At 42.5% G+C, this 13997-nt stretch overlaps 1 protein-coding gene across 17 annotated transcripts in view; it reads left to right on the forward strand.

The window, feature by feature from the left end:
* The first annotated feature begins 1483 nt into the window (after positions 1-1483).
* LOC119171733 (neprilysin-2) overlaps positions 1484-13997 on the forward strand; it is a 126908-nt gene continuing 114394 nt past the window's right edge. For 5 of the 17 annotated variants that reach the window (XR_012894352.1, XM_075890179.1, XM_075890174.1 and 2 more), the window contains exons 1-2: positions 1490-1777; positions 9920-10004. Coding sequence is in view for 16 of the 17 variants with exons in the window: in XM_075890179.1 (XP_075746294.1) it covers positions 9984-10004 (21 nt within the window). In the remaining variant the exon portion in view is untranslated. Of the gene's footprint in view, positions 1778-9919; positions 10005-10656; positions 10772-13997 lie in introns of all 17 variants that reach the window. The other 12 variants (XM_075890177.1, XM_075890181.1, XM_075890178.1 and 9 more) reach the window with 7 other exon arrangements.

Raw genomic sequence — 13997 nt, forward strand, 5'->3', positions numbered from 1 at the left:
CATCTTCATACCAGCAAGGCTCCCACTACTAGCAGCTTGCGAGTCTAGTAATGTATTGAAGCAGAAAGTAATGCGACCGAAACGCAGTTTTCATTGATAAAGCACGCAAACTACTATAAGATGGAAGATACAATGGGAGCGACGCTTGTTGAATAGAGTAAGGGCCAATTCTCCTGTACCTGTTTCTTTCATCTGTGTCATTTGCGTGATTAGTCAACACCCACGAAGTACACTGATTTACCTGAACAAGCTAATGTTGCGCACATTGGTGTAGCCATGCATAGAACACTCCTCCCTCCCCCCAACCCCCATAAGACCGAAGCTTTTAAAGCTGGAGATAAAACAACCACCACCTGCAAAGAAAAAAACAACAGCACAGTTGTTTAGCCATAACCACTACGTCAGCAGGCCATCAGGTCCCTTAAAAACGAACATTGACTTCATGTATTTTTAGCAGGCACGTTTTATTTTATTACTGTAGCGAATGTTCATCTTCATGTGTCCTTAAGAGTGCGTCTTGGAAATTAAGAAGAGGACACCGACCATAAAGAAAAATGCAGAATAAGGACATTTCGGTGACCTTGACGCAGCCTTGCTCACAATGACTGGAGCCTTGTGGACTGAATTGCGACAAAGCTCTCCTCAGGGGAGCCGAAACGCATTCTCTAGTTCTCTCTCTCTCTCTCTCCGTTTTTTTTTTGTGGATCCCCTTCTTTTACTTTATGTAACTTCCCTAGCAGACGTGCTTAGGTCAAAGCCTTGACTTTGTAGGTAGTGAGAAAACAGCATTGATGAAATATTCTCAGCCGTGGTCTTGTTACAAGGACTGCAAGCTAAGCACAAATCTATTGCCGCAACGTGAAGACAGAAGTAGTATTTAACAGGTTGAGAAAGTAGCAGCAGGTCAGTATTTTTATTTACTGCGTGCCAGAGCGTTCCTCATGTTTCTTGTTATTGCTTGCTGCATAACAGCGTGCAGATGCGCGTATGCGCTGTCGTCTTCGTCTTCCTAGCAGTACGCACGTGGCAATATGTTCTCACCGAATAGTGTGACGGCCGATGCATGCAACGTTGCAATGTATTTACCGAATTGAAAGTGCTGATGAAATATCGCCTGCGTGACCCTGAATGTGCAGTTCCTAAAGACCTATAGAGCTAAGCAAAACGCATCAGCTTAGCTTTTTTACCAAAATTCACTACATTAGGTCGGTGAAGGTGCGCTAAACATTGCTCCTGAATATTACAAATGCGCGTTTTGACTAGTAGCTCGTGCTGGCCGCACTGCACCGTCACAAAGTTCACTGCATTTCAGATGCACTGTTAAGCAACGAGTATAACGCAACACATCGCTGCCACACAAAAAAAAAAAAAAGCAGTGCCCGCGTTATCAGCAGATGGCCGGAGCTAGCGTTAAACCGCATCTAGCCGGTCTGAGAGCGCCAGAAGGCGCCATCAAGTCTCGTCGCCTAGGCAACCTTGGCTGCCCGCCTTCCTCCTTGGCTGCCCGGTATTGCTGCGCGTCGGGCGCACAGCGCGGAAAAGGGGTCGACATAGTCTTACATGTCACTGCGTGCGCTGGCGATAAACCCTCCCATGTGTGTGCGTGTGGTGCGCGTGACTTCTCGATCGATAGAGTTTATTAGTCGGTGTTTAGTTTGAAATATGCCTGCGCTCTGTGCTCCACCAGTGTGTTCTATCAGTGCTGATTATTGCGAAGGTGCAGCATCCTGAAGACTGGACCTGTGGATTCATATTGTGGAGCACTCGAAGTGAAATAGTGAGTACCGCTCTCACGTTGTTCCGTTCAGCGCTTTGTTAACTGCGTTAGCACAAGAATAACGCCTTCAAACAATTTTGTTTTCAACTAGTTGATAAGAAATCAGCATATGTTTACTTAGCGAGAATATTTGTCCAAACTGTTTCACGTGGATGATGGTGAAGTGTGATTGTGGGCAAGTTTTTTTGTTTGTTTGTTTAGATTGTTTGGAGTACAAAGCAGAGTGAGCGTGCACCGCTGAGGTTCAGCGAAAAAATTGAAGAGATTTTTGCGGTGCCCTTTGTTGGCAGCCGTTTTTAACGGGGCCCGCTCGTGCTGCACATCAATTTTAGTTTACTAATTAATACATGTGTGGGGACGGCGCCTGTTCGCTCTAAGCGTCAACCGTATGTAAGACGCATATGCTTGGGCATGTCGGTAGTTCATTTACTTTCTTTTTTTTCTTATTGCACAAAAAGACCAAGAACGGAAAACAAGGGCGTGGTGTCCACGTCGTTCTTTTCGGTTCTTTTTTGTTTTGTGCGGTAACACTACCGTGATAACTCGGGTTGATGCATCGGGTGACAACACAGCATAGTGTTTGGCGTTAGGTGCGCCTCGCGAAGTTAGCCTACTTGCTAATTCAATCAATTTCGTTAAATTTGTCTTCACCGGTATTTTCGTTCACCCGCAACGTAGCGTGACACTGCCGACAGCCGTGCCTTAGTAGCGGATCGAGCACTGAAGCTGGACTTTTGTTTGAACAGACCTTTAGTCTGTGTGTGTGGTCGAATTGCCTACTTGAACAGCGCAAACGCTTGTTTGAACATAACTGCTAACGTTCGAGCACATTTTATTCAGATTGTTTCCATCATGTGTAACTTTCAAAATATTCTTGTTATTCAGAGTTTTATTGCCATCGCTTCGCTTTGGCGTTTAACTTCGCTAAGTGCTTCAGATGTTAAAGGTATTTTCGCTATGTGAAGCTTAATATTCAGTCTTCCAGTCTGGCAACCACTTATGCAACGCCAAAAGGAACCTTGCCAGTTTTTGTTGCACAAAAACACTTTAATGTTATACATACTGCTCGGTATCCAAGCATGCGTTGCAGCCAAAATTTAAGACTGGGCAGCATATCTATCTGGGAACACAACACGCACAGCCACTGAACAGCCTACGCTGCATTGGGAAGTAGTTATGCTTTCTCACCCTGACAGCTTGATTGAAACAAATGGCCCTAATTTAGCAGTATGCAATGATCATTGAGTGAAGGTAACAGGGTCACTTTATTCGACATTTCCCAGCCAATTTTGCGGCTATGGCGAATGTGTTTGAAAAAAAAAATGTGCTGATTTAATGCACTGAAAACAGTGAACTGCTTGATTATTTTGGAGAGAAAAAGTTTTTGGTCACGTGATTGTCTTTCAAACTTTGTAGACTGTTGTTTGAGTGGTTTTTGTGAAAAAAAAATATTTTACAAGTTCCGCACCTTTTTTTATACCAAGCTTGGTACACGTTAAGTAAAGGGGCTTATGTAAGGTGTTTGAAACTCAGCCATAATAATACAAATTTTTCGCCACATACGTCTGCAAGAATTGGTCAAAGTGTGTTAAGTTTGCATTTTCTCATTGCTATACTGCACTTTGTATGAATATCTGAGCTGTGACTACTTACTTCCAAGAACAGATATTTTGATGAAAAATTATTTTTAGACATCTTAAGCTGTTAACCTCTACGAGAAAAGATCACTCATTTCACAGAATTGTCATTTTTGTCTGTATTGAGACGCAATTTGCACCATGTGGTGGTCCAATAAAAAACACCTTTTACCTAAATTGAAAGCAAATAAAAGTGTATGTGACAAGTTTCATCATTACAATTTTTATTTCAAGGAATAAAATATATTTTTTTAATTTTCCCATCAACGGCAATGGGGAACTTCGAGGCGTCGGCTGCCAGATGACCAAATGGCAAATGGGGACCTTGGAACTTCAAAAATCATTTAGGGGCAAAGCTCTTGAGGCCGTGGGTCGTTCCTTCCTCTGTAGTCGTACTAGTATTATGTAGCCACTTGATGACTTGCACAATAGATAGCGTTGTGGTTTTCACAGCATATACACGGAAAAAATGATGATTCGTGGGGCGAATCGTTCGTCCGTACATTTGTGCTTTCGTCCGTTCGTCTGTGCATCCATCCGTCTGGGTTTCCGTGTGTCGGTCTGTCTCTGAGTCCGTACGTCTTTATGTTTGTCCATGCTGGCGTCAGACTGTCTGTCTATCTTTTTGTGCGTCCGGACGGACGAACGCTGCGCCCAACTCATCATCATTCACTCCGTGGATATGATGTGATCTTTTTCTCAAAACATAAATTGCTATGACAAAATTTGGCACATGAAAAGAACTGTTTATTTGCTTCGATTTAGGTACAAAGTCTATTTTAATTCAACCACCGCATGGTGCAAGTTGCGTCTCATTATAGACAAAACAATTATTTTGTGAAATTGGCGATTTTTTCTCGTAAAGTGTGACAGCTTGAGAGGTCTAAAATATTTTTTTCCTTCAAATATACCTTATGTGGATTAAGTATTAACTCCTCAGATATCCATTCAAAGTGCAGTATTGATATAGAAAAATGGAGATATTACACATTTTGGCTACATTATTTGAGGCGTATGTGGTCAAAAATGGTAATATTACTGAGCTTCAAACACTTCACACAAGCCCTTCACTTAACTTGTAGACCGAATTTGGCACGGAAGAAGAGATACTTATGAAAGATTTTTTTTCCCAAACATCCATACGAGATTCCGGGAAGTGCAGGAGCCAGCCACGTCATCAATAAATTATTTGTCTGCGAAATATTCTAGCAGTTACCCTTTTTATTGCAGTAAAATCAGCGCGATTTTTTAATACATTTGCGGTGGTCACCAAAATGGCTGGGACGTCTGATGTAGAATGACCTAATAGCCAATTTTTTCATTATATAATCGTGTCAATGTGAGCCAGTTCAAGAACACTAGTATCATTTGCATTTTAATACGTAACTGTACATTACTTAATTTTACAAGTTACCTGCACTGAATACCTTCTCAATGCGCATACCATCATATATATTAAGTGGCATTGTGCTTTTGTGCAATACATATAAAATATGTATGTGTTGTTGCGCGTCGTACTGTATTCATTTTAATAAACTAATCAAATGAGTACCATGGTAGATCTGCAGAAATACACATGCAGCTGTGTTGATGCATACTTAAGCATAGAACTTGACATTCACTTAGATTGGTCGTTGCATGCAGCTAATGGAACATTATCAACTTGGAGCAGCACCTTTTTATTTGCTGCGCGAGAGGGCTGAAAGGGTAAAGTGAGGTTCATATACGGCACGAAAGGTATAATTATTCTGCCACAGCGTGCTTTTTATGGCGTTTATTGCTCAGCATACCTTTTCTAGCATTTCTCACTGCAGTGGAGCCCGATGCCACTGAATATGTTTGCTATGCACTCAATTTACACTTACACATAAGAAATCAGTTAGTTATGCATGGTGTACACTGTATGTTGCACTCTTTGTGAAATTTCAGTCATTCTTCCTTGTGTACTTGTTTTAGGTTTCCGGGATTGAATTTCCTATACAGAAAGAACAGCTTCGCCCCACTTCTCTCAAAAAGCACCAGTCGTCTTAGCAGCTGAAGATGATTGTGCAAGCAGCAGTGACGAGTGGTTTTGCAGTTAGAAGTGTACCAACACTGACATTACATTAATACAACCTCAATTACACTACCTTGTCGAATGTTCTCTTTTTTTAATGTCGAAATTTATACGGCAAGATGTAATATGTTGCAGATGTGACTCTAGAAACTCGCTCACCTTTTCTACGTGTTTTTTTTTTATATTGTGTAGGTGTCAATCAAACGTCATACGTCTCAGTCGTTTGCCCGACTAGCCCAAATGTTTTTTGAATGTTGTGGAGACTTATTTTGTTCAAAACAATGAACATTTAGTATGAAGAGAAAGAAACTTGGTCACGTGACATATTTCAAAACATTGCAGAATGCCATCAGAGTGCTGTTTTTCAGAGTTGCAGTTTTTCTTTAATAAAGACAGATGTTAACATATGGGCTTAATTGTTTTATGCTTCGGCGTTATGTTCGGTTGAACCTTACGCAACTGGTTACTGCTTGCACTACTGTGGTGTGGTGCGTGCGTGCGTGCGCGCGCGCGGTTGCGCTTGTGTGTGTGTGTGTGTGTGTGTGTGTGTGTGCGTGCGTGCCTGTGCCTGTGCCTGTGCCTTCCGCGTCTTTGTCGTTTACGGCCCAGTCTACGTACACATATATACACTGGTCTCATGCAGCTCATTCAAGACCATGGCACCTTATTTTGTCAGCCACAGAGAAGGTTCATACATGCTTCTCCCTGAGAACAATTGAGGCTTGGGCCAGTTGGTGATGCGTATTTGATAGAATGAAGTGCTATGAACGGCTCTCCTCAACACACAAGTCTAATCGTCACCTCCTGTGTCTCTGCTTTTGTTGCGTGTTAATTGCGCTTCATTTAATCAAGTATGCTCATCCATAAAACTGCCAGCGTTTCAAGGGGATTTTCAGTGTACACCCCACTCGCATGGGTGTAGCTTCATTGAACACTCATAGTTTAGGGGTGTTTATAGACGCTTATTAAAGTAGGGTGTAACGTTTCTATATACCCTACGGTTCAGGGTGTTTCTAAACACCTTATTGTTTAGGGTGTTCCTAGACACCCTAGAAGGGTGTTGCCCATGGGACAAAACAAATGCACACTTATGGGTGTAAAAATTTTTGAGTGTATGTAAGCAAACTTTCTTTCCTAACTATACAGAAAGTTTGCACAAGGAAAGGCCCGAAACCAAAACCGTGCAGGTAAAATTTTACTGGGTAGAAATGACACAGGATGAATGAGATTCAAAGTTCACTGAACAGGGGCTGTTGCTAGAATACATTTTGATCATCTCCATAAATCAGTAGCTAGCTAGAAATTTCTTTCAAGAGAAAGGGTATTAAATACACGTGATGTGTTTCATGTGGCTGTTTGCGTGCGTGTTCACATACATAATAAAAACTGAAAATTCTTTTGTGGGGTGAAAACTTTAACCCCGTTCCTAAACCAACTGGTGCTACAAGTACACTTGTCTTGACAGGTGCGAGATCGCATTGCCCGCAGCGACATCACTTGTTGATAAGGTTTTCCATACTACCGAATCAATTAGGTGTAGATTCTAAATTTTTGGCTAATATCCATTGCAGGATACAGACGAAAAAGTAGGTCTCAGCTTCCCCCTTATCATCATTCTTGTTTAGACAGTATCTTTTAGTGAGGAGTAATTCAATCTGAACTGCATAGATTAAGTGAGCTGTTGATACTGTGAAGTAGATTAGGACATGTGGTGGGAAGCAACTTCCTAAACATATTTGATATACTAAAATCTGAGAATTACTGAGGCAAACACACTTTGCCAAAAAATAAGGTGATGTAGCGCAATCTTTGTCTGTGGGATTGTGAGGCCATCATCATATACACGATCATAAAAATTAAAAAGTTCTATTGCTATTCCTCTACAGCTGAGTCTCTTAAAACTTTTATGACCACCTAGCAATTGCGGATTAAAAGTGAATGAAATTGCGGACTCATTATTTCAACGGCATTGCATAGGCCAATACTTTCGTTTTTTTTATTGAACGGTATGACTGCGATAGTATAGAGAAAGTTTCTCTCCGTACAGACGCCATAGAATCGGTAACATCCATGGACAGAAGTTCGACATTCAGAATTTTCGAGGAATAACGAGTGTTGGTCTGGCAATATCACACCAGTGTAGTTTTTTCAGTCAAGTGAAATAACTAAAACACCATTTTTGTCATTTTGTCGTCACACGTTCCGAATAAAAGACTCCTTATTTTCTCATTCGCTAAGCTAGGGCTGAACGTCGCAACTGACAATATGCTTAGATTTGGTGCTTCGGCTCTCGGCTTCAGTCACGGGGGCGCTTCTGATTCTGTTTGCAGTTTCCTTCACAGAACAAAACGTACACGGCTTTAAGTTCCTACTTGTATGATTAATATTAAAGGATGATTTGGCGAAGCGCGACAATTCGGTGAATTGACACTAGTTTGTAGAACTACATTTATTATTTTCTGCATGCAAGTCGCAAAAATGCGAAAACCACATTTTATTTCAAAGCTGCTGCATCCGCCTTCAGAGAGAGAGGGACAAAAAAAGCGGCGGGAGGGGGTGGGGGCAGGAGGCTTTGACGTCGTGCAGAGTGGAGCCTAATGCTGCCACGTGGGCAACAGGTTGCGGACTTCTGGCGCACACACTTAGGTAATGCAACCCCTGAAGGAGGAAAATCGTATTTGGTAATCGAAAACGAAACTTTTTGTACGAGTAATTGCTTCCCATTGCTATAAAACTCATGCCTATTATCTGCATTATCAAACAAGCAAGTTGTCACACTCTTCCGAACACTCTTCACACTCTCGAAAGCATTCTACAAAATTACCTATCCTTAGATGAAAACGGGTGTGCAATCTGGTTGATCACGACCACTATTTCCAAAGGCAAAGTCATACATGTACGTATCTTGCAAGCAGTCGAACTCGAAATACCTCTGGAATTTAAACTCAACGAACTTGGCATATGTAGAGAATTACCGATACCTTGAAGTTATTTTTCGAATGCTCTAAAATGATCGGATCACATCACACACGTATAGTTGCTGACTTATCAAAAAAGCTTGTTTACATCCGAGGAACTTTATGCCTATTACCTCCTACAGTTCATAAAATTGATTGATGATTGACTTGTGGGGTTAAACGTCGCAAAAGGACAATATGTATATGAGAGACGCCGTAGTGTAGGACTTCGGAAATTTCGACCACCTGGCGTTCTTTAACGTTCAGTGAATTATGAGCACATGGCGCTGCAGTATTTTCGCCTCTGACGAAAATGCAAGCCGCCGCAGTAGCGATTCTATCCTGCGACTTGCGGGTCAGCAACCACGTACCTTAGCCACTAAACTACCATGGTGGGGCAGTTCACAAAATTGTGTACGTAACCTTCGTTCTTACTAAGTTCGAATACGCCTCCTATATTTGGAGTCCTCACAAAACCTTCCGAAATAATGTGTTGTAACTTGTTCAAAATAGGGCTGCCCGGTTTACTACGTACAATTACCATCACCAATCCGGCATCGCTTTTATTAAGGAGTCTTTAGACTTGCAGAGTCTAGCTGACAGGCGTCAATTCCGTCAACATAAACTATATTGCATAGGTTTATTTCATAAGTTTTTATTACTTATTCTCACCTCCATGGCTCTCTCTTACCTTCTCTATTCCGCTACTCTCACCGACGATTTAATTGCAGAAGCCTCCAGCGTCATTTCAGTAGGACTGTTGCATTCAATAAGTAATTTCTTCCTGTCACCATCAAGGAATGGTATAACGTTCTGGAAGCCATAGTCTCACAGCGTGGTTTGTGCGCAAACAAACAGCTACTTACAGCTCACCTGAACTTGAAAGCCTATTACTCTACCACGGCATATTTGTATAAGTGTATTTTATACGCGTCTGTTCTCACAAACTGCAAAAGTATTGCTCCTGTATTTCTACAGTATTGTTAGTTTTATTAGTTTTTTTGTATTCAGTAAAACGTTCTAACCCTTTATGCTATGCCTCAAGGGGGCCCTTAGGGTATAATTATTTATGGTAATAATGATGGACATTACCAATTAAGTAATACACTGACACTTGCTTTGCTGAATTTTATTCCATAGGTTGGAATGTCGAAGCTTCCAATAAATTCGGTCCCGGTTCACGTGGGACTTCTTCGGCTCAAGGTCTTCTTTTTTAGTTCACGATTAATGCTTTTCTTCAATTTTTGAGGCTGTGCATATTTCGAGGATGTCCATATGTAAATCACGAAAGAGATTAAATATGGCATATGTGACGATTTTTGTTGCGATGAAATGAACACAAGGCATCACCAATGTCGTTCGGAGGCAATGCTCTGAGATTTGGGTAGAACATCTGCCTAAGTTTAATTGCCCATGAATAATAACAAAACAGAGTGTACTAAGGAAATTTTGTTGCTTTTATTTTTGAAATACAATATTCATTATTTTGCAGGCACTGGAGACATTCAAATTGAGTGCGCTTTAGCGGCCGCCTGCCGCGTTCGCAGTGCTGGGGCATGAAGGCGGGTCGCAGGCCGGTAAGTGAGTCTGAGGCAGTGATAATCTGCACTGCAAAATATCCGCGCACTGTCATCTACTTGCCTTACCTCAATTCGAGCAGTATTCTGCTTGCATTGTTTTTGTTTGAATAGCTTCTCTCTGCATGGCAATTATCAGTGAAAATGTTTTGCAACGTGATAACTCTGCAGACTGGGTATGATGCAGCATGACTGGCAAGGTACAATCATTCGCGAAAACACAAAACGCTGTTTTCGGCAAAAAAAATTTAGTGGTATTCATAGTAATTTTCTTGCGTGAATAAATCAATATCAGTTTTTAACTAGTACTATGTTAATACACTCAGACAATCCGAGTGGTAAGCAATCAGAAAGGTTAATAATCTGCTGACTGTAAAACTGCCACCTATTACACTATGAACGATGGCTTACGGTAGTCATTGAGAGAAAAAAGAAGGCTGTGGCCGGGTGACAATAAATGTTAATAATTTCCTGACTGTAAAACTGCCACCTATTATACTATGCACGATGGCTTATGGTAGTATTTGAGAGAAAAAAGAAGGCTGTGGCCGGGTGACAATCCCCCATAGTGGGTATGCGCCACGATCGATAGATGAACAAGAACAAGCAGTGATTTTCGCCGTTCCACTCTACTTTTCTCTTTGATGACAAGACAAGGAGACTTAAAAAAGCAAGAAGGCAAGCAAACAGCCGACGGGAGTACAAGCGACGTTGTTTCCACGATACAACAATCAACAGATTTTTCAGCTATGAGAACTACAGACCAGGTAAAGGTTTTATGCGATTATGTTGTTTGAAATGACGCTGCGATCGGCTGGTCGAAGCTCACGAATACGTCATCGCCGTTTAAAATCCAGCCGCCCGGCGCTTAAGAGCACTTCCGCCAGGATCAAGGACTGTTGTACTCTGTATTACCGCGATAGCGTTAGAAAGCTCGTGTCGCAGAAGTTCCGCCATCGGCGTCGGCACCATTGGTTGTGAGTGAAAAATTGTCTGTGGGTAAAAGTCAGGAAAGAAGCAAATAATATAAAGAATAATATTTTCGGTCTCATTGCTGATTGAACCTTGGCCATTGGCGTGGCAAGCAATTGTCCTACCACAAAGACACGATGTTACTTGCAGCGGTTTTGAGAAAAACGCTACACAAATGCCATGTAGTGAAAGTAGTCGCCTTAGCTTATTTTGTTCGTCTCAATGAAAGCTAGCCCATTCGGCGATTTGTAGGCGTATTTGGGAGACCATCAAACTACGTCAAAAAAGGCCGGGATGATGCAGCCATCGCCGCTAAAAACACAAACGAACTTTCAAACAGCTCTAAAAAAGGACAACTTTGTCCATCTAGCGGAAAACATATTATGCCTTTCAAGAGGCGTTGATCAAGCAAACAGCAAACGCTAAATATTGTGTTGCCATCTCTGAGGCATTATGAGACTCTTCATGCTCTGATGAGGCGAGTGCGTGGCGTATATCTTGGAGGCCATGCGACTCTTGCTTCAGATCAAAAACCTGTATGTACAATTTCCGCGCACGCACGTAAGTGTGTGTCTGTGTGCCATCTGTGAGACATTGTGAAAAACGTGTCTCGACTACAGCAGAACGCCGCTCTAGCAGAGGAAAGTGCCTAGACTACAGTCATTGCATTGCAATAGATACGTCGTGCTAGCGCACACGCGTTGGTGATTGATTGATTAATTGGTGGTGTTTAACGTCCCAAAACCGCCATATGATTATGAGAGACGCCGTAGTGGAGGGCTCCGGAAATTTTGACTACCAGGGGTTCTTGAACGTGCTGCCAAGCCAGAGCACACAGGCCTACAGCATTTTCGTCTCTATCGAAAATGCAGCCTCCGCAGCCAGGATTTGATCCCGCGACCTGCGGGTCAGCAGCCGACTACCTTAGCCACTACACCACCACGCCGGCGGCACGCGCGCATTTGTGTGTGTGTGTGTGTGTGTTTGCGTGTGTGTCGCACACTAAGGGCAGGATTTCGCTACCAAGTTCAACTCTTAAATGCGAAGCTTGAAAGTCCCCCAACTTTATTTCTGTCAAGCAAGGGGAAAATTCGTGCTAGTTGGTGATTCACGCTTAACGACAGCTCAACTACCAAAACAAGAATTCAAGGAATAATTGCGAATGAGTCACCGTCTAAATCTTCCTTCGTAGCTGTGACGTAACGAGCAGTGACACTGGTTGCGTGTCCACTTGTTACTGGCGACCATAATGGGAAACGAGGCAGCCAATGTTGATACTAGTCTGTGACCTAATGCTGTCGTCATGCAGGCTTTGCGTCTGCTTGCGCTGTCGTGGCTACGTAATAGGAGCGGAACTCCAGTTATTGCATTTCATCAGTGTATGTTGCCACCTTTTTGAAAATATTCTTAGATTTTAACTTGAACTGATGGCTTTGTGTTTGTCTTAAAAAGGTCCGTATCAAAACACAATTCATTCATTGTAGGTAAGAAGAGTGCACGTAATGACAATTTATTTTTGGACATATGTTCATCACGCCCGAAATATACCCATCACGTGAAACATGACATCTATAGATTGTCACACACAAAGTGAAAAACAGTTGACAGCGATGCAGTTGCGATTCTTTGTGTGCAATTGAGTATAATATTTCTTCTGTCGTCAATATAAATACAGTATAGCCAAAAAATCTGAACATGTGTAATTTCACCTGGTTGCGCTTTCAGTCGAAAGCTTATAACATCACAAGCCATGGTTAGTTCTCACTTGTTCAAGTTCATTTCATAGATTAATTTTCTCAAAGAGAGCATCGCAAGTGTTATTTGAAGATATTGGATCATTGAGATGTTATGACTTTAGCACCGAAAAAAAAAAAACAAAAAGCTTTACAAGCGTAACAAAACAGCCGTTTGGGCAGGTTCAGTGACGGTTAATTGTGACTGCAAGAAGTGGGGCACAGTAAGTAACGGGGGCTGGAAAAGAACAATTCAGGCGCACACTCGGAGTTGGAACTTTTTTTGAAGAGACAACACATATTTTTACCTGGGTTATAATGTTAACGAAGGCAACAGCTCGTATTAGACGGAATGGGGGAGGGTGGATAGCGGTAGTTAGAAAGTCCCATTGCAGCATAACGCTATGGCACGGTCAGTGGTGAACAGAGCATTGGCCGCTGATCAACTACCAAACAGTGAAGCTCGTCGGCAATTATACAAGTACCGTCGAAGTTTCCAGCGTTAAGTGTAGTGCCCACGTAAGTGCCAAAATATTTCATGATGTCCGCGTCGGGCGCTTAATCTCAATAAAATGATTACGACAGTCCTGCAGCTTCTCGAACACTTCAAACACCAATTCCACTTCACATTTGTTACAGTTTTGTATGCGCATTACACTACCGCTGCATAGAAATTAATGTTTTGTACGCGAAGATTACGTAGGGAAAGATGGCGTCACACACTTTGTGTTGGACGTCGACGTACGTGGCCAGCCGATCAGCGATAGCCTTGCTTAGCCGCTGCGGGAGGCCATTGATCTCGGTGTGGTACGCTACCGTACGACGGCGGCTTGTCTGGCTGTATTCGAAGAAAGCCTGAGTTAGGTCAGTAGTGAATGTCATACCTCTCTCGGTAATGAGCACCTATGGTGCACTAAGGCGCTGGACAATGTTTTAAACATAGAACTTTTTACCTCGGCAGCACTACTTTCGAGCGGTGCCTTTGCCTAGGCGAAGCGGGTGGGGTACAGATTAGCAAGGACAATCAATGTGATTCCGGAAGTCGACGTCCGGAACAACCCCGCTTAGTCCATGCCTATTAATGGGAACGTATGGTGAGGTGGTTCGATAGTTGCACGTGCAGCTGGCTTAGTTGGTGGTGCCTTCCGTCGCTGAGACTCTCGGTACCTTTTTACCTAGAGGGTGATGTTGGCAGTAAAGCAGGGCCGGTAGCGCCTTTCCTGTATCACAAACTTGCGTGAAAGTTGAAGGCGCCCAGCCGTCGAGTCAATATACAGAGTGTCCAGAA

Source organism: Rhipicephalus microplus, chromosome 3 (genome assembly GCF_043290135.1).
Source record: "Rhipicephalus microplus isolate Deutch F79 chromosome 3, USDA_Rmic, whole genome shotgun sequence".
Lineage (NCBI taxonomy): Eukaryota > Metazoa > Arthropoda > Arachnida > Ixodida > Ixodidae > Rhipicephalus > Rhipicephalus microplus.